Source organism: Pseudonaja textilis, chromosome 8 (genome assembly GCF_049901715.1).
Source record: "Pseudonaja textilis isolate UNSWEBS1 chromosome 8, rPseTex1.2, whole genome shotgun sequence".
NCBI classification, from domain to species: domain Eukaryota; kingdom Metazoa; phylum Chordata; class Lepidosauria; order Squamata; family Elapidae; genus Pseudonaja; species Pseudonaja textilis.
The window spans coordinates 10,155,555-10,177,359 of record NC_141997.1 but is presented as its reverse complement, the minus strand read 5'-3'; the positions used below and the strand labels follow the sequence as shown (position 1 = coordinate 10,177,359).

At 36.4% G+C, this 21,805-nt stretch overlaps 1 protein-coding gene across 1 annotated transcript; it reads right to left on the bottom strand.

Moving 5' to 3' along the window:
• Positions 1-9,548: 9,548 nt before the first annotated feature.
• Positions 9,549-21,794, bottom strand: FANCB (FA complementation group B). Its single transcript, XM_087938313.1, has 9 exons — positions 21,519-21,794; positions 16,467-17,487; positions 15,371-15,523; positions 14,104-14,196; positions 13,650-13,778; positions 12,960-13,117; positions 12,000-12,433; positions 10,780-11,014; positions 9,549-10,115 (listed from the first exon to the last, which is right to left on the bottom strand). The coding sequence occupies exons 2-9, from the start codon at positions 17,382-17,384 to the stop codon at positions 9,725-9,727; spliced, it is 2,511 nt and encodes an 836-aa protein (XP_087794439.1). The 5' UTR covers positions 17,385-17,487; positions 21,519-21,794; the 3' UTR covers positions 9,549-9,724.
• Positions 21,795-21,805: the final 11 nt, after the last annotated feature.

The window sequence follows — 21,805 nt, the reverse complement described above, 5'->3', positions numbered from 1 at the left end:
GCCATATTGATCTTTTGAAAACTTCTCAGTGGGATCCTTAATTTTCCATGATCAGTAATTTAAATTGGTTAAGAAGATCATGAGGTGCTAATAGGCAATTTGTAAAAACTTGGTATTTGAATTTCAGAAACAATGTACAATTGCTAGCAAAATAAATTGAGTAACTTTTGTCTATATTATTAGATTTAATAATAAGTTTTAACTCTTTGGAGTTATGCTAGAGCAATAATCAGTTTGACAATACATGCTGTTTGTGGCAAGTTGTACCATTAATCCATCAATCTTACTTAATTACAATAACCTGTGAAGTTTTACTGCTAAAACATTTGGCTTAGATATGGAAGACCAATATTCAAAATAGTTCATAGAGGCACATTAGTATTTTTATTATTTGATTTCTTCTAACTTCTGAACACTTTCCCATTTGTTAAACTTTTTTTTTTTTTTAAATATCACTTATGGTTTATAATTTTAATAGTTTTGCAGATTTCACTGCAAATGTAGATGAGATTTTTTTGGATAAGAATCAGTTTTATTTTGCATGAGCAATAGATAAATGTCAGGGGCGAGAGGGGAACACAAACTTTTGAAATAATAGTTCAGGTCTGATGGCAACAGAAGTCAACTTCCTTTACAAGTTTGTCGAGATATGGGACAAAACATGGCCTTATACTGTCAACTAAAATTTAGCAAGTAAAATAAATAAATAATGCAGTTATTTACGATCTTATTTTCAGACAATACCTGCCTACAGAAGATTCTAAGCTTTTCCAAACCTTTTGCCCTCTTGTTATATTGACAGTGCCAGGAAGTAGTGTGCATTGTGTCTAAAATAGAATCTATGTGCTATAAGATAAATGCCCTAATTATGCTTCCCTCGTCTTCCTTCCCTCTTACTTTCATAGCATGAAATTAAAAGTTTGGCAAGGAGAAGCAAGCCTTTGAAATCAGTTCATATGCATGAGTTCCATTATCTGTGGAAAAAAACATTCCTGTCTTTAAGACTCCAAGTGTTATCACTGAATTCCATCCACAAAGTTCTTATTAAAAATTGACTTTATCTCACATGAGTAAAATGACAAGCATGCAGTAATAGTTTATCTGGTTCTACTAGTGATCCTCAACTGAGGAAATTACAGAGGATTAGTATTGCTAACCTAATTCCCATTTCCTGAATGAGTAAATCCATTTGGAGGCAGGAAATATTTCTTCAGGTTAAGAGCTGAATTTATTGTTAGTCACACACTCCCCCACCCCCTTCTAGGCTTTCTAACCTGCTGGGCATAACAGAATGACAACTCCCACAGTACTTAGCCAGCAAAGGTTATTCATTTTCCAATAGGATGGAAATTTATTCAGAATGCAGTAGTGTGGTCAGATATTGGCATGCATCAATATAGCCCCTATGACACCTCTACTGCATCAGTTGCATTGCTGGTTGTCATCCATGAAGTCCTTTATAGCATAGATCCAGGCTATCTAAGGGACTGTCTCTCACTCCCACCCTGTAAGATCCAACAAAGGGGCATAGTCCAGACCCCATCTTTCAAGCAATGCCATTTGATGAGACCCAGGAGGGTTATCTTATCTGTCACAGTGATGCCCGGCAATACAGCATCTCCCCAAATGGTTCTCAAGCAGAATGGGACAGCTCGCCACAGCCAACTCCCCGTAGTCAAATCACCAACGGCCAACTTGCTGTGGCTCACTCACTATGACTAACTCGCTGTGGGACAGTCCTAAGTGGAGGACTACCTGTAAAGATGCAGAGCTGGAGCCTCACTTTTCCCAGTTTCTTTCAAGTGCCACAACAAGCTAGGTAGAAGCAAAGAGTTGACACAAAACTTCGGTATGGTAATTATATTATCTTTGCAGCTGGAAAAAACAAATGCACATGCCTAATAGATGCAATACACTAGTCTTTGATTTTCCTATCAATGTGGGTTCTTAAGACAAATATTAATGTTTGCAATTTACAAACACGCTTCTCTGCTTTATGAAAGTCCATATTTCAGATTTTCCAATTTTGTGGGAAGTTGCATAATTTGGCTCTGGAACCTCAAAGCCATAAAACTGATAGTAGCTAAGACTTCTTTTCTTTCAGAAACAGTGTAAACTTTGGTTTATGCATGTGGGCTGAGTCAGTATTTGAGAAGTTATGCTGCCTGGTACAGGTACTCCTCAGCTTATGACCACTTGTTCAGTGGCCATTCAAAATAACAACGGAACTGAACAAAAAGACTTACTACCACTGCCCAAAATTTCAATCACTGCAGTGTCCCGGCTGTCACATGAACAAAATCTGGGCATTGGCAATACACAAATACTTCTATGATTGACTGCAGGGGTGTTGTAACAGCCTCCCCAACGATCTCCTGTCCCACATGCCTTGGGCTTAGCCTTCCTACATACAGGTTATGTAGTGTTATCCCAGAAACAGGCTCCAGCAGTAATTCTATTCTTTCATCACTTTCAACATCACTTTCATTTTTTCTTGTCTACCTTTTTTTCTAGTCATCAGACAGCTTCCCCACTGACTTTGCTTGTCAGAAGTTTGCAAAAGCTGATCACATGACCACAGAACACTGCAACTGTCATAAATTTGAACCAGTTGCCAAGCATCTGAAGTTTGATCATATGATCCTGGGGATGCTGCAACAGTCATAAGTGTGAAAAACGGTCATAAGTCAGTGCTGTTGTAACTTGAATGGTCACTAAACGAACAGTTGTAAAGCCGAGGACTATCTGTACTTAACAACGAATTCCCCAATCCCAATTATGGTCATAAATCAATGAGTATCTATAGTGAAAACATATATACCTTTCAAACCTATTTGCAATCATAGTGATTACATTTTTACCGGCAAAGTAGAACTTTACTGAATTGGATGCTAGAGTTAGATCACTTTTAGTTGGAAACTCAGCAATCACACTGAAGCAAAAGTTTATGTAAATGAAAAGGAACAGGAGTCCTCAATGCCAAGCAGGGCATAACTGATTTATTTTCACATGCACTAAAGCTGAAAAAAAAACCAGCCTCGACCTCAGGAGAATTGATGCTTTCATATTGGTTAATGAAAAGACACTTTAAAGGAATGAAGTTCTGATTTTAAAACAAAGAAAATGAGAACAGCCTCCTAGAAATAGAAGTTATGTGGCACGACTTTGGCTTCCCAGAGGACAAATGTTTTTCTTTTCTTCTTGATCGTATTCAATATGTTGCTAAATTGTAAATATGTCTGGGTAGACAGAAACAAATTCATTATAATCAGCTTAATTTTACAGTGGCCTAGCTGATCCCATAAAATGAAAACTGGAAGTTTCAAAATTGTTCTCTCAGGACTACACATCTGATCTTGCTTTCTGCCCTGGAAGATGTGTTTGTTACCACCACCTGTTTTGTAGGAATATCTCACCTGGCACCCTGTTAGTGTTTGGGGATAAACCCCCAAGCAGAGTATGCAGCAGCAGTCCAGCCAGGCAGGCAAATGAGAGAGAGAGTGGGCCCAAGAGTATACACACACTGGAGACAAAAACACTGTTTGTGGTTTTAAAATAGTTATTTATTGCACACAGAGATTAAGAAGTGTCATTCAGTCCATATATCATTATCCAGTATATCCATCCAGTTATCAAGTCCATTTACAGTAAATACAATGTCCTTATCTGCTTGTAAATCTTCTCTACCCGATACCTTTCTCTCAAAGACAATGCTTAATCCTCAGCTCACCAAGCAAACAGTTTTTGAGTTCAGTTGAAATGGTATCTGGCACAGTAGCCTCCAAGAGTAAGCAGACGTTCCAACACAGCAGGCAGCAGACCAGGAACAGAACCAGGTGCATCCAGAAGCCGGGTCTATTACGTTTCCCTTCCTACCTTTATTACTGCCTGCAACCGCACCCACAATGACATTGCAGTTTCTTGCTTAAAGCTACAATACACTTAATCCTAGGTTTACATATTTATTCAACCCAAACCTGGTTGGTGTATCCATATACCCAACACACCCTTCACACCAAGTCTGATATGCACTCACAATCTGTACTGTCTGTAAACAGCAGAGGTAAGCAAGTTCCGTTAACAAATAACAAGATGAAAAGTACGATTAAGCCTCAATCATGCACAAAGAAGGAAAAACATTTCAGTCAACAACCTCTCTTATTCTCAGGCGTTTAAGAGTGGAGAGATAAATCACAGCCAGACATGGAAGATTGGTGTCAATGGTGTAGACAAGACCTAGAAATCAACTCCACCAGAAGACTAAATTGCCCTTAAGATTAGTTCTAGCAACAGAATCTTGCTTTGTTTTTGTAACATATCTCACTGTTCTTTCAAGATAATCCTCTTCTCTGTTAAGATAATCCTTTTCACCCTCTACACTGTCCTGCCATATAAAAAGTAAAAAGAAGGGTGGGAGGATTTTTAATATTAGTCTCATAGCACAGAGGTACAGTAGTATGAAAAAATACCCCATTGAGATTTTTAATTATATATCAAAATATAGATATTTGAACTATATTTCAACAGTATTGATAAATAAGTGAAATATTATAAATAACATGCACCATTTACATTTTGTAGTCTATTGTGTAATTTAAATATATCTAAATATAAATGTTCCATATAGAAAAAAGTTAAGTGCAGCCCCATATTTATCACTATTTCAAATGCTTAATATTAAGTGCACTTGATCAGATGCTAATGATTAGAATATTGTTAAAGAATCTGGAAGGAACATATCTTATTTAAAACTCAGATATTTAGTTTGATTTATTTTCTTATATAGAAGTATTTGGTATCACCATGCCTAGATCCAAGGAGCTCCCTGGGATCTTCAGAAAAAAATGCTATAGATGCCTATAGATGCCTGAGACTAGAAAATGATTTTAAAAGAACCCCCTAATAATTGAATATCAGTCGTGTCACTGTCCTCAAGATCATCTACATGTGGAGATTACAAATTACCAAGTTGTCCAGGCCAGGCTGTCCTAGCAAGTTCAGCCTGAGAACAGAATACAGGGTGCAGAAAGAAATGACTCTAACATCTCTAGAATTTCATTACGTGACCTAAGGGTAGCTCTTGCTTTGTCATTTTTGTCATCAAAAGTACATGAGTATACCATTAAAAAGAGCTGCACAAATTAAATCTACGTGGGAAGTGGGCCAGGAGGCAGCCAATGCTGAATAGAACATAGGCACATCAAGTAAGAATAGAGTTTGTTTATAAGCAAAGACTAGGACTTCTGGAACTATGTTCTAGATCAGTGGTTCCCAACCTTTTTTTTTGCCCCACACCCCTAAAGAAATTTCACTCGAACCTCGCACCCCCTGAAATTTAGTCTTTAGGAACTACTGAATGCGTTAAATATATGGTAGGATTGAATCTTTTCAGCTATGTATGTGACAGCCACTAAATAACGATAAACTCTAAAATGAAAACAAAGTTAATCCATTGCATAATAAATAAAAATGCCAACATATAGCCAATATCCTATTATTTACCTGGACTTTTCTCGCACCCCCTGGAATATCATCTCGCACCCCCAGGGGGTGCAAGCACCCCAGGTTGGGAACTCCTGTTCTAGATAGATGGGGCAGGATAGTTATTTTAGCCATAGTATCAGAAGATGTACTTGGCAAAACCAAAGACAGCATTTCAATAGGAAAAATCGGATAGAAAAACATGATGGTGGAAAGGTTACGGTTTGGGAGGTGCTTTGCTACAGAACCTGGGCAGCTCACCATCATAGAACCCACTATGAGTTCTTCATTGTACTCGTGCGTGCTTAAGGATAAACTGACTTATTCTCAGAAGATTAAAACTCAACTTAAAGTGAACGTTGCATCACCACAAGGACTTTAAACATTTCATTAAATTTATCCGGTTGGTGGTGGGGGGACAAAGAAACAAAGCCTTCTGGAATGGTCAACTCAAAGCCCATTTCTAAATCTCCTTTCAAAGTCATGGGGTACTGTGGGGTGAATTGAAATTGAAATGGGCTGTGTAACCCCTCAGACATTGTACAGCTGAAAGAATTCTGCATGGAGAAGCAGAATTTTTTTTTTCCCAGTTGATGTGAGAGTCTGGTAGACAATTATAAGAAATGCCTATTTAAGGTTGTTCCTGCCAATGGGACAATACTAGGTACTAGAGCAGGGGTGTCGAACTCGATTTCATTGAGGGCTGCATCAGGGTTGTTTGACCTCAGGGGGCTGGGTCGGCGTGGAGAGCTAACCACTCTTGTTGGGGGCACCTGTGGTGGCCTCTGTAGTCTGCCAGTGAAAACAGGCTCCTGGGCTTCGTTTTCAGCTGCGACAGCCTCCTGCAACCCTCTGCAAGCGAAAACAGAGGTCAGGAGGGCTGCTCGTGGCCCTTGTAAGCTCCATTTTCACTGGCAGATGCACCGTGGGCCAATCCTTCTCTGTTTCCTGGGTGACCCCATGGGCCAGATCTAAACATCCTGTGGACCGGATCTGGCCCCTGGGCCTTGAGTTTGATACCCCTGTACTAGAGCCAAGGATGTACTTACCTTTCCCACAAAAGGAAATGCCCTGTCTGCAAATTTATGTTGAATACGCTATTGCAGTCATTTTTTCATAGGTTTTTTTTGTTTAAGTACATCACTATTATCTTTATATATTGTTTAAATCAGCATTCCCCAACCTTTATGACTTGGCAGCTTGGTTGGGTAGGTGGAATTAGCCCGCCACTCGTGCAAGTCGAGCTGGTTGCACATGCATGCTCTGGCACACCACTCATGCAGCCCAATTCCAAACAGTTCATGGCCTGGGGGTTGGGAACCACTACTTTAAATGAATATAAAATATTGATGTCCACATATATTAAAAAATTTTTTTTACATAGGATATACCTGCTTTTTCACATGACTGCATATGTCTAGAAGTGTTTCAGCCCTTCATGCTTCCTTTTAGTTATGAATCAGTCTCACACAGGATAAACAAAATAAAACTTTTATTTAAAAAAATTAAAAAATATAATTGAACCCAACTTACAAAAATACATACAATGTTCTTCGTAGTAGACAAGTTGTTGCTGGCTTATTATAATTAATGTGCTGGGGTGAATTTTACTTCATAGATTAATGAGAAGCAAAATTGGCTTTATTGCTACTGACAAAAGACCAGGGACAATAAACTAGTATTGTATCAAATATTTAGTAACTTTTTCATTTTCCAAAATCCAATAAAGATCCTATCCTTTGTCCCATATTGCTTAATAATGGAAGTGCTATATTTAAATTGTTTTAAGTTACCTTGAGTAATGGGAAAGTACTATAAGGATATTATTATATGGCTAAATCTGGGGGTTTATCTCACATATTGAGATAACAGTCTGCAAAAATATTTATGTGCACTAAAGTGGGAAACAGTAAGCTAGATAGCCCATGAAAAGCAGAGTACAAGACTGCTGGATTTATTGATGTGTTATTTAGAAAATAATGAGGTCTCCAGATAAATTACAGTAAATGCAATTAGTTCTCACAAATCACTATTTCAAAGGTCAAATACTTTCACCCTTATAAATACATCTAAGCAATACTATCCAGATGCTCTATTTTCTCCCTCATACCCCAAGGTGAGCCTGCAAGCTATATCCTGTGCACATCTAGTTTTTATTAAATTATTTTCAGTGTCATGAATATAAATATAGATGTGTCAGGATAATGTTGCAGGATCCAATCTGAGTCAGTCACCAGGACCAAAGTTTTATTCTTCCAAGCTTTCAGGCTCAATCTGGAGCCCATGATAGAGAAGTTCCATCAGGGAACATCTCGCTCTCCAGAATATATGCGCTGGACTGGCCTATATATATTTTAGGTATATACTATCCTTAGCACTTTTCTACTTTGAGGGAAAACTTCTGCAAAGTATTCCAAGAAATGTATCTCCTCTTTCTTGTATGTTTATGATGCTACTTTAATTACAGAAACATCTATAGTTGAAGAATGCATTCATTACTATTACATAGGGATGGCTGTATTAGTTCTAATCATTTATAACAAATGGTTGCTGAAGTGAAAATGCTTAGTATAACTATCCTAAAAGAAATATTTAAAAATATAGGTTTGCAGGCTGAAATCACAGAAAACGTGAAATTATTTTCTGAAGGTGAAATTTGCTTATCAGTTGACAATGGATCTTTAAAATCAGAGGCCAATGTTCGAGTATTGATAGAGGTAGAAAGATATTCTTTGGCCATGAAACAGAACAGCAAAAAAGTAAGGAAACTAAAAGAACAGTTAGGAAATTTATTATTTTCAGTTAATTTTCCCAAAGACATTCTGGAACCTGCCGCTAAATGCTTTTGAAATGATGGCTTCCCCTCGTCACAGCAATCACTTGCTTTTTTCAATCCACTTATTCTTTTGAAAAAGAATTTCAAAATCAAGGGTCTGATAAATATACTTTAAGCTATAGATCATACATTTGCATTTTATTTCTTTCGTAGTGCTTTGCAAAATATGTTTTGAATGTATTTTAACGGCTTGTAATTATCTGAAGCAAGGTCTGACTAGCATTTTGCCAATAGCAATCTAAGAGTGATCAAGAAAAAGTGAAAATTGTAATTATCAAGTTCTATAATTTCCAGAACAACACGCCTTATTATTCAATGCACAGGATTACAAAAACCACACTGCCAATTTCCATATTACAGTATATTTTATTACTAAACTGTAGAGACAGCCAAAGATTTTTAAGATTATAGCTATAGGTAAAGTAGTATGTGATCAATTGTGAATGCTGATTGCTGTTAGCATGAACAGTATGAACCTAAATATATGTTGTATGTTGACATTAAATATCTTAAACTGAACATTATGATAAAATATTTGTTATATATTTGTAGTGAATACAACAGATACATCTATATGGAACACACTCATGAGATAATAATTTAATTTACTCATGCAGCAGGTTCTCATGCAAAACTCAGCAGGTTCTCAGATTTGTATTCAACAGTATCCTTAATATAATTGTCAGTGGCTACCCACAGCTTTCCATAGATTAAAAACTCCATATTGAATATTAACTAGAAAAAAAATATCCTGAATGCTGAATCTAAAACATTTATGCATCATTCTTGCTGTGACAAATGTTATCTATATAAAAATAAGTGAAGAATTGAAGCTTTTCGTATCTCATTGCAACAAAGTGCCTTCAATCATTCTAATACAGCTATCTGCTGCAGGATTTTTCCTAGGTAACACGTCTTAGAAAACTCAATGTTGATTATAACAAATGTCAGGGTATAACCACTATACCATCCTTTATCTGTAACTGGTATCAAATCATTTCACTCTATCCTCTTCCTCTCCTGTAAACACTAACTGCTGTTCTAGAATAAAGCAATAAGGGAATACAGAATTGTGAGAAATGCATATATATATTGGTAAACATATGTCTGCTTAGCCAAGTAATAATTGCCCATAGCCCTTGAAATTTTTGCAAAATAATTTTTTTGTAATAGAAATTTCCTAGAAATAGAACTAAAACACTAGCAAGTTGGGTTGTTTTTTTTTTTAAAAAAAAACAACTAATTGCAGACTAATTAAATATAGATTTAAACATAATATATTATAAACTAGCAGGTTGGGTTGTTGTTTTTTAAAAAAACTAATTGCAGACTAATTATAGATTTAAACATAATATATTATAAACTAATTATAATTCTAATTAAAAATACTGCAAAATAAAGTCAGAATTAAGAGCATAGCCATGAAATCATATCGGAATTCATCTGCAGATCAAACGCATTCACAATATGCTTTCTGAATAAGGAACCACTCACTGTTCTATTCATACTCAGCATACTTTGCTTTTGTTCCTTTATAAATGTTTCTTTGAAATGTTCAACAGCAGAGGCACTATTATTATTTTCTTGGTTTCCTTCATTTTTCAGAGAAAATTTATTTTCAGTTTGTCTCAGAGCTGATGATAAAACATGTTGGAAAAACTCTGCTTCTTTTATTAAAATCAGTGCAAGCTGTTCAGCAAGTAGATTCTTATTTCCTAACTTCAGTAATTTTATCTTGCAAGTTGGTGGTAGCAATCCAATGAAGGCATGAAGGTACTGGAACAAGGCAAGTTGATGTCTGTGAAATAGATGAACAAGTCAATTCTCACTATGCATTCAGTGAACTAATGGAAAGATTTACATGCAAAACAAAATTCTCATGACAAAGAAACATGACTCTACCTTGCCTGAAATTGTTTTTTAATCTATTTTGCCTGCATTTTTTTAAATAAATGCCACGCATAAAAATAATGTTGAAAACACCTGTCCTATACATTTAAAAACTTGCAGAATTCAGAGGCAGAATTATGTGCCATGTTCTTATGACTGCTTTTGGTTGTTCTCTAAGATTCATTCGACATTTACCTAGCAGCACTATGACAGTGAAGAGATTCTTTTCCAAAACATTACATAATAAAAAAATTAAAGATTTATTATTAATGTTAATTCTGAGAAAAAATAAATTACTTTTTTCAAATTCCTCTTAATTGTGTTAGATATTGCATTAAGCCAGTAGTTAAATTTTCATGGTACCTTCTGTAAACTATTTAAATTTCTTTAACAAACAAATGAAACACTTACTTATCTAGCAGATACCAGGGGGACAATGATTTATAAAATGGTCATTTAGAGATCCTCTGTCAGCAATATATACAATTACTACCTCTACAAAATAATTCAGCAGTTGTTAATTCTCCCTAAGAAGCTAAAAAAGTCTTTCTCAGCCTTTCAATGGTTGCTACCTGCAGAATACTGTTAAAAATCCTTCAAAAGGTGTTTTTAGATTCCACTTGAAAAGAGTGCCATTCAGATTTCCAGATTTCCAGCAGACCATATAACCCGGATATTTCTCAATTGGTGCACACTCCATTTGTTCCAATAGACGCTTGTTTACTGGAAGCAATGTGCAGTCAGAGATTATTTGAAAAGAGGCTTTGTGTGATATTGCACAGACTGCCAAAAGATCTTCTGTAGAACCTGCAACACACACACACACAAATGTAATGAAACTAAGCAGTACGATAGGCTTAAAATAGATATTTACTTAATTTTGTTTCTAAATGTATTTTTATTATTAAGCATCTAATAAAATAACAAGTATACTCTTTGCATTTTTGTTTGTTTGTTTAGGAAAGTATCATATTTTTGATGCTCAGAATGTTGGGGTCATAATTGAAGAAATTATTTAATGAAATATATTTTCTGATAAATCTATTTGTAATATTGCTTGTATACATCTTTCATATAATTCCTAGAATCAACAAAGAACATCAGGGTATTGCTTCAAAATTATGAAGGTAATTTGCAATAAACAAGCAAATTCTAAACTTTCTTCCAGAAGCATATAAAAACTGGGTACAACAGTTTTTACAACAATTTGTTTAGTGACCATACAACAGAACTGAAAAAAGTGACTTATGACTATTTTTCACACTTATGACCAAATTCAGATGCTTGGCAACTCAATCATATTTAGGACAGTTGCCGTGTCCCAAAGTCATGTTTTGCCATCTTCTGACAAGCAAAGTCAATGGGGAAGCCAGATTAATTTGACAACAAAGTCATTAGCTTAACAACTACAATGATTCTGTGGCAAGAAAGGTCATAAAATGGGGCAAAACTCACTTAACTGTCCCACTGAGCAAGAGAAATTTTGGGCTCAATTGTGGTCCCAAGTCAAGGACTATCTATAAAGGGAGAGTGAAGAAGGGTTGAGATATGGTCTTAAGACAGGGATCAATAAAAAAGTGTTGTCTTATTTATGTTATAGAAAATGTTATTCTAAAGAATTTATTTTAAAAAAAGGTTCTTTTAAAACAAAAATGTTGAATTTGATCATGATTATAACAGACAATTTTGTATACAGTATAAAAACACTAAAATAAATTGTATTTTGAAAAAATATGAAGTTTCATTATTTCATAGCAATTTCTTAGATTTCTTATAGTAAATATATATCTACCTGGATATTTAAACTCTTTCAAATTTATTGAAAGCTTTCCAGTAGAAATCTCTACCAGACTTAGTAAAAAATTCCCACATAGCAAAGTCAATCTTTTGCTTTTCTGCCAGTTTTCACTGTTACTGCTCTTCTTCGCATGAAGCAGTACCACACAAGTTATTTCATGCCATGCCAAGAAAGGAAACAGGTGAGTGACTGCTGTAATGGCTTTTGCCTTGTTCCTCTTCACTTCTGAGCCTTTTCTATTACACTTGCTTTCTTCATTAAGGCAACTTAACTTGATTTTTTTAGGCAATGGTTCCAAATGCCAACATGACAGAGGTTCAGCCTCTGAAGCTTTTGTCAGTGTAACTACTCTACAGTGGCATTTTGATGGAGAAAGTAAATGGTGCTTCTGGCCAATTATCAGAGATAAACTGGCATCACTGAGTTGCCTGTTTCAAAACAAAAGAACAGAATGTAAAAAATATATTTATATCTTAAGCATTTGTAGTGTACTATGCTCTTGTGTACAGGTAGTTCTCAACTTACAACCATTTGTTTAGTGACTTTCAAAATTCAAGTGGCACTGGAAAAAGTGACTTAGGATTGTTTTTCACAATTTACGATCGTTGCAGCATCCCCAAGATTACATGTTCAAAATTTGGACACTTGGCAACTGGTATGTAACTCATCAACTGTCTTGCTTAGCAACAGAAATTTTGGACTCGACTGTGGTAGTAAATAGAAGACTACCTGTATTTGATATTTATAATTCACAACTGCTTTGTGTCAACTTTATATTAATTACAATATAATTAAATATATCTTTGATTTTTACTCAGATATATCTCATAACATTTTGTCTTGGAATACTTTTAAATATCTATATATCTACACTTTTTATTTAGGAATTCAAGCTTTGACCATATAAATACTGCCAATGATTCAAGGTGATTGTATAGAATTTAAACTGCTCACAAGTCAAATGTTTCCATGACTTCTACTCCAACTATTAACTGGTCATCCACCACACGATACCAAACCTTCTTTACAATTTGTTCTTCATCCTCTGTTGGAGTCAAAACACCATTATGAAATCCTTCCTCTGTTTCATCCCAAAGAGAAACAAGATTTTCCTTAGATGGAAAGATGAATATTTGTTTAAATATAAAGCCAAATAACTTTTTCTATAATGAAAATTTGTTATTGTTATGGATTAGACAATCGTGGAACTCAAAATGCATGTTAACTTATATATAAACTTGAGGATCAACTAAAATTATCACAGTATGGTATACATTTACAGTAGGTATATGTGATTTTGAATCATCCTTATCAAGTATTTATACCCATTCTGATTTTCCCCTCAATTTCAAATCGAGTAAATTACACTATAGAAGTGCCAAGGTGATATGATTCCATATAAATTATTGAAAAGTTACTATTATCCTGAATATTATAAATATATGTGTTATTGGCAGGCATAATATTCCAGTGATCTCGAAACACTATAGCAACAAGTTTTCAACCAGCATTCTGCTAATAATTACATTACTTGTTTAATTGGACCCATTATTATTTTTGCTTCTGTTACTAGAAACGGCAAGTTCTATACCTTTATAACAGGAAAAAAAAATACAAACCACTTTTAACATTGCTGCAAAATACCTTATTGATCCTAGGAATTCTTTGTTTACAACCTTGTACAAGATTTAATAATGCATGACAGCTTTGCATCAGAACTTTTTCTTTGAGGCATAAATGTTGTTGAATGGCTCGAACAGATGCAAAACCAGCCTATATAAAAGAACAGAGGCTTTGTGATGATACTCTTGTAAGCATCATGGTAAATATTTTCGTCCTGAAAGATGCTAAAGATCTATTTTTACTCATATGGTTTAAAAATTACTTAGGTTGGAAATCTGACTTCTAGACTTCCAGAAATGTATTTCTAAACTCAAGTAAAATAATATATATTTAGTCATGCTTATAATTGTGAATAGAAGCTAATGTTCTGCCTGTAATGATAATTACATAGTAGATGGACTGAAAACATGTCAAAATACAAGTTTCATTAAATAAAACGAAATATATATCCAAGAAAAAGATGCTACACACCAACCTGTAATCGTGCTTCAAGTGCTTTGATAGTAAGAAGGTGATTCTCTTGTATCTCTTCAGCAGAAGATAAGTCATTTTTATGGTTTATGTTACTCTGAGAAAAAGCAATACACATACTAATTAAACACCAGAGGTTTACAAAATACTCTGTGACATGAAGAACAACACAAGAATCCAAACATAAATTTAAGATCTTTCCACAGGAAAACTGAAACTAATCACACTCTTTCTGATCAGGCAGAGAAGAGAATGGAACTGTTTGTGTGCACCCCTGTATATTACAGAGGAGACCCACCCACTCCCACACCAGATATAGCTTATATATATTTCTTAACTGTTTAAAATATGCTGTATATAGTTGCTGTCTGATTTTTGATGTAACATAGTTTAGATTTGGAGGGGCGGGGCGGGAGAGAATCACAATTAAAAAAAAACATTACAAAGATGCCAATCACACCACTAAGACCGTATAGTAATTTTAAAGCTTGAAAATGAGGCATAGAGTGGCCAAGTTTGATCAGAATGTTAAACTACACAAAACTAAACACAATGTATCTTGGGACTTATATGTTACCATCTATATATCTACATCAAATAAATTCAACCTTGTCTTTAAGAGACAAGCAACAAAGCTTAGTATGTCATTCAAACACTAATTTTTAGAATAAGATAAATCATGATAGTCTCATGCATAATTTGCAGAACTGACTTTATGCTATCCAATAAATCATAATTAAGATTAAACACAGGCTATGTTTATATACTGTACCATAAGGTGCCATAATGTATTTTGATTGTTTTAACTTAATATGTATGATCCATTCTACTGTAGTTTTTTATATGTGGTTTATTTTACTATGCTCCTATTGAAATAATATGAGAACCTGAAATAAAACATAAATGGAAGCTTTGAACTACTTGTAGTTGTACTGGAGATGGTGACCAAAATCTACAAGCCCAATGCTTAGAAGTACTTTGTACTGAATAATAAACCATGTTAAGCCTTACATAGGAAGGCTTTTATCTGCTTTGCAACTAATTAAGTGGGTCAAAGTTTTGATTTCTAAGATATTGACATGACCAAAATCAGTAATTTGAATAAAATTGTTCATTGAAATCCTGTATGCAATGCTGCAATCTCTACTGAAATATGAACTTAAATATTAAATTTTAAATTAAAGTTAAATAAAAACCTGAAACATTAAAGCGATAATCTGCATAATTCTGTTTAAAATAAACCTTTCCCGATTATTTGTAGCATATCTTACCTCATAATTAATATTTCCAAAATCTGTTATTTGAAATGCTTTTAATGTTTCTGAAATAGAGTCACTCTTTAGAAAAACTAAGATTTGTTCAGTTCCAATACCAGCAAAATCATCTACCAGAACAGAGTTCACATTCTTCCAGCAAGAAGCTACCTAGAACATAAATCAGAATTGTAACAATTTTTTAAAATTAGTTATATACATACAGCGCATGATTAAAATACGTAAGAAAGCATTTTATCTGGAATTTTTGCAGTGACAGACATTATTTACATTTATTAAAAGATGTTAGTTGTACTTACTGAAAAGGCAGCTTAAGATACAGCAACTATAAGTTCGCATTGCACAAGAATAATTTTACTCATAATTGCTGTCATAATGTCAATTTACACAGAACATGGTATGTAAATCTAAGATTGAATACAAGCATTTTATAATCTGCCATGCACTAACTGTGAATATTGTATTTAATTTATAATTGTTCTTTTAAAAACTATGATCCTTCCCATAGCTTATATTTTAGATCTAATCAAAATAAATAATAAATTGGTTAGAATTTCATTTAAGTCTGGAATAACCTGGGCTTATCCCCTGCATATATGTGTGTGTTGTGTGTATATAACTTAATGAGAGTTTGCAGCTCTAAAACAAATTATTTTTATCTATGAGTTTGTACAGAACCGTCACCAATAAATAACTATGTCCAGCCAGATTTGATATAAAGAGCAAGGATTTAAGTAAGACACAGAGCAGATATGAAATTAAAAATGAGTGAATCAATTAAATTATGATGTCAATACTGTACCACTCATTTTAGAAAAGCCTGGTGTCTACAAGGACCAATAAAACCTTCATATGTCAGAACTCCATAATGCACATTAAGTTCCTATGTAAACAATAGCTGACCTATATCATAACTGCAGGGAACAGATTTTGTTTGAGTGAATGTTCAACATTTAAGCAAAATAACAGTACATGCATCCACATTTCTTTCATGAATCTGGACCAGAACAGCTAGACATGTAATAGTTTACAAAAATAATGACAGAACATCCACAATTCTAATAAAAATTGTTTTAGAACATCAGTTCAATACCTGCAAGTTATGTTTCCATATAGCACATACATCTCCGGAAGCAAACGTTACGATCACCAACTGGCGATCTCCACCCACTGCAGCTATTTGTACTGAAAAAGGATTTTCATATGGAAGCTGCAAAAGGTGTTTAGGCCAACCATCTTGAAAGAAAATCAATTGGCCTTTGCAAGTAACTGCAATCAGTGATGTCTTAAATTTGCTTTTTACTTCAATTTTGCAAACACATACACAACGCACCACACTGCCATAAGCGTGAGGCAAGAAACTAGCATTCGATAGTACTTTTTGTTTGTCAACTCCATATGCAAAACACTCATATCCCCAGATGGCCAAGTCTGACCTAGCATTATTTTGTTTATTGTCTCCTGGAAAACCAGCAGCTTTGGTTCCTAAAACAACTATACCCTCACCCTCAACTTGACCAGCCCATTGGACAGAAGAAAACTGAATAGGGGCACATAAAACGGTGCCAGTTTGGGGAGAAATATGTAACAGATGTCCTTCATAATACCATATTATTGTTGGACCAGCCAATAATTTTACAGATTCTTTGATTGCATAGTCTAATTTAAACTGCAGAACCAGTTCAAATTTATTATGGGTATGAAATAACAATAGTACATATTTAATTTTTTTCTTTTTCTTCTTTTTCAAAAGAATGTAAGGGTGAAGAATTCCAGTTCTGAAGTCAGATGCATTACTGCAATGAATAATTTCAATATCTTCACCATATATGCAAAGTGATCCAGTAGACACCTCATTAAACAATTTAGTGCCATTGTCAAATGTCATTCTTTTCACATGCAATGTAGTAATTGTGATATCATCACTCTGTGAATTGTTCCCTCTTGATAGTTGGAAAAGAAGCAGTATCCCATTATAAGACAACAGTTTTTCTTGCTGATCCATCAACATTTTCTTTTCTTAACAAGATTCCATTATATTAAGATTGGTGTTTCTCTGAATTCCACTGCAAGGATTCTTCTATAATTTTTGATCCAAAGAACATTTTATAAATCTGAAAATGTAAAGAGCTTTATTAATACTGCAAAAGATTTTGATTATTTTATCTTCAATAAATAACAATTATTTTACCTTCAATAAATAACAATCAGTACTTGAAAAGAAGCCAAAATATTATAAATATATTCTTTTTTAAAAGTAACATACCAAATTTTGGAAAAAAAAAAAAAACCAGCCCAATCCCATAACGTCCAAAACAAAACCATAAATTTTTAAAACTAGGTACTGGTTGCCACAAAGAAAAGGGAATCAAGCTACTTTCCAAAGCATCTGAGGGCAGGACAAGAAGCAATGGATGGAAATTAATCAAGGAGAGAAGCAATCTAGAACTAAGAAATTTCCTGATAGTTAGGATAATTAATCAGTGGAACAAGTTGCCTCCAGAAGTTGTAATGCTCCAACACTAAGTTTTTAAGAAAAGATTGGACAACCATTTGTCTGAAATGATATAGGATCTCCTGCCTGAACAGGGGGTTGGACTAGAAGACCTCTAAGGTCCCTTCCAACTATTCTATTCTGTTCTATTCTATTATCTTTGACTCCTGTATTACAGTAAGAAAGAGTGAAATTATTAAGGCATTTTTTTTTCCACAACAAAATCATTAAAATGTTTCATAGTAAAATCCTTCGCAGCTGTATTTGAGTGGGAGTTATTATAATATTCTTCTAAAATAAGAAACAATTCCACATACAGAAAAAATTGGCTGAGGTAGAGCAGAACAAATGAAGTATTTACATCAATATAAACAAATGTTTATATGGAGTTAAGTCTTTGTTCCCCTAAGTTAATAACACATGTCTACTTTATGGCTAAAATGGGAGCCTTTTTATGGAAAAGAGTGTCTGAATAAATATTATAGTAAAATCCCAAAATCTCAATAAAACAGATGATAAAACAGTATAAGCAATTTGAACTAAGATGGGTAGTTAAGCAAGCTATGGTCAAATTCAACAAGTGACAGAACAAATGTCTGTAATATTTGAAGACGTTAAACCGTTTTGAATAAATACTAATAAATGAAAAGTAAGAGTAAAAAATTAAATCTCAAATTCTGAAGTGTTCATGAATATCATTGTAGGAGGTATAGTATAAAATATTAACCTATTCAATCAATAATATCCTCATCATGCAGACAGGATGACATTGCATATGAAATTGTCTGAAATTTACTTGCAAAAATAGAGGTCTGATATTATAGATTCTATATTTTGAAGTCTCTGAGTGTATTTAAGATTGGCTCCTCCAAAATACATTGCGCTGTTCTTCCATGTTCATAACATGTTGTTGAAACACAAGCTTAATCTGCTCAAAATCCATTGTTAATATAGCTAAAAAAGTGTAAAAGTGCAGCAGCTGCTATCCATCTTGCCAATATCAGCTTTTTAATATGTCAATTTTCTATTAAAATTAAGCAAAATTAAAGATGTTAGCATTATTTAGATCTTGATTTCTATATCTGAATTATAGAAATTTCTAGGTGTTGGGACTTCAACTCTCACAATTCCACAGGCTGGTTGATCATTTTAAAGAATTTTGGGAATTAGTCCACCTACCTGGAAGTTGGCAAGGTTAGGACATACAACCTAGAATTTCCTTGTCCCAATATCATGCCATAGAACAGTGGTCACCAACCGGTGGGCCGTGGCCCACTGGTGGTCTGTGAGAAAATTTTGGTGGGCCACAGAGAAATATCGCCCTCAAAGAACCCCCCCGAAAGCAATTAATCCAGGATCCACAAGGCTGTGCCGCCCACATGGCCCACCCACCTGCTGGCCCCCACCCTTCGGCCGAGTGAAAACCTGCGAAAAGCAGCACAGCCCTCGCCAGCCAGGACGAGGTAATGGTGCTGTTGCAGCAAGAGGGGGCTGGCAGTACAGACGGACTGAAGCGGCAATGGAGATGGCCAGAAGGTGCAGGCCCACTTGATTTTTGGACTTGCATTTGTGCGGCACTCCCACACCTTCCAGATCGCCTTTCCTGGCCTGGGCTCTTCCTCGATGGCCGCAGGCTGTAGGGACGGCCCGGGGCAGGAAAAGTACTGGCTGGTGGTGGGACGGGGCGGAGTGGGTAAGTCTGCACTGACCATCTTGTGTGGAGGCCGAAGGGGGGGGTGTCGGATGCCCAGACTAAAAGAATGCCGAGGAAGACAGGCTCCTAATAACCAGGCAAGAGCCCCCCCTTCAGCCTCCACACGAGAACTCCGAGGCTAAGCTCCAGGTTTCTCCCGCTGCTTCCAAGCAGAGAAGGCTCCCTCCCTCCAGGCCTTGAAGCCTCTCCCCGGAGCGTGCGCATGCTGGGCTCTCCCCACAGGGCGAGGGCATCTCCCAAGGAGGCCCCCACCCACCAACAGAGAGCCCAGGTTGGAGGAAGAGGCTCTGGGCCCCTAATCATTGCGCTGCGCCCCAGGCTTAGCAAAGTGCCAAAAGGGATGAGAAAACTGACACCGATGCCCCATTCCAGACCTCTGAACTGGATGGTGAGTGCAAACTTGCCCACTCTGCCCCCTCCCACCACCACCAGCCTGTACTTTTCCTGCCCTGGGCTGTCCCTACAGCCCGTGGCCATCGAGGAAGAGCCCAGGCCAGGAGAGGTGAGCTGGGAGTGCTGTGCAAATACAAGTAGCACGGCGGTCCTGCACCTTCCAGCCATCTCCATCGCCCCTTCAGCCTACCTGTGCCACCAGCCCCCTGTTGCTGCAACAGCACCATTGCCTCATCCTTCTGGCGAGGGCTGTGCTGCTTTTTGCATGTTGCACCACCTGCAAATTTGCACATTCCAATCCCACCATGGGTGTGTCCCATATTCCAGAGCTGCAGTAATCAGAAGACCGGCCCTTTGGTCATCCCGGAGCAGCTCATCCATGGCAGGCTGGTGCACAGGTCAGTACTGTGACTACTGCAGCTCTGGAACATAGGACCGACTTTCCCACCAACGTCAGCAAGCCACCATCGGTCAAAATTCATATTAGTGGTCCGCAGGATGTTAAATTATGAGTTTGGTGGTCCCCGAGGTCCTAAATGTTGGCAAGCCCTGCCACAGAACACTCTTTCAAGCCAAGTTAACCTTGTTCACATAAATAATAATCTGGGTGATTATTATGTGTATAATTATTTGCCAGCTTCAGGAAATTGTAGATCAAATTATTAGGAGACCAGGAAAAATCCCCATTTTCTGGTTTCTTTTTTTTTTTAGTTGTCAGTTCTAAATAAAGAAAAATGTGGATTAGTTAAGACCACAGCTGAAATACTGCGTCCAATTTTGGTCACCGCATTACAAAAAAGATGTTAAGACTTTGGAAAGTGCAGAGAAGACCAACTAAAATGATTAAAGGCCTGGAATCCAAAACATATGAAGAATGGTTGCAGGAGTTGGGTATGGCTAGTCTTAGTGAAAAGAAGTGGGGATGACATGATATTAGGTAGCATTCCAGTAATTGAGGGGCTGCCACAAAGAACTTATTTTTCAAAGCACCAGAAGGCAAGACAAGGAATAATGGATGGAAACTAATCAAGGAGAGAACAACTGAAATGAAGAAGAAACTTCCTAACAATAAAGACAATTAGCCTATAGAACAGCTTGTTTTCAGAAGTTGTAAGTGTTCATCACTGGAGGTTTTTAAGAATAGACCTGTCTGAAATGATACAGGGTCTCCTGCTTGAGTAGGGGTTTGGACTAGAAGACCTCCAAGGTCCCTTCCAGCTCTATTCTGATTGGATCAACTCTCAATGGGAATCATAGACTTCATTTTAATTAACAAGTCTATGCTTCAACTTGCCTTTTCCTTTGTGGGCTGAGATCCTGCTGAAGAGAGTTCATATTACATTGTGATGCTTAAATCCTAGATTCCCCGACAAGCTGTCGGGTGCTACTAGGGACACCCACCTCTTGATAATCCAGGCTACAAAATGGTTTTACCCACCCACCTCCTGTGCTTAGGATCTGGATTCCCGTCTTCCCAACCGAAGGCGTGGACGTGCAGCAGAATGGAGCAGGGCATGACAGCACAAATATTTATTAAAACATACCACGCATTTACTTTAACACCAGCATGCGTTCATCCCTTTCACGGGCAACGGAGCAAGGTTTTGCGCCGACCTTCTCGGAAACCACGAACTCCCTCTGCCATACATCAAAGAGCCCGCCACGCAAGGGGCGGATTGATAGGCCTGATTCTTGGCTGGCTCCTGTTTCGCAAATTGCAGAGCGCCCAGGCGCCAATTCCCTGAGGAGACGCCAACGCAGCCAATTAGGAGGCGGCGGAATTGCGCAGGCAAAGGGCTGGACGCGCTATCAAAGGATGCGGAAGCAGAGG

Bases quoted from the DNA above. Each gene is read 5' to 3' on its own strand.
- FANCB (XM_087938313.1), bottom strand. From the start codon at position 17,384: ATGTTGATGGATCAGCAAGAAAAACTGTTGTCTTATAATGGGATACTG. The intron at 13,779-14,103 runs GTTGGTGTGTAG...TCTTTTATATAG, and splicing joins CACTTGAAGCACGATTACAG to GCTGGTTTTGCATCTGTTCG. The intron at 11,015-11,999 runs GTAGATATATAT...TGTGTGTTGCAG, and splicing joins GAAAGAGTTTAAATATCCAG to GTTCTACAGAAGATCTTTTG.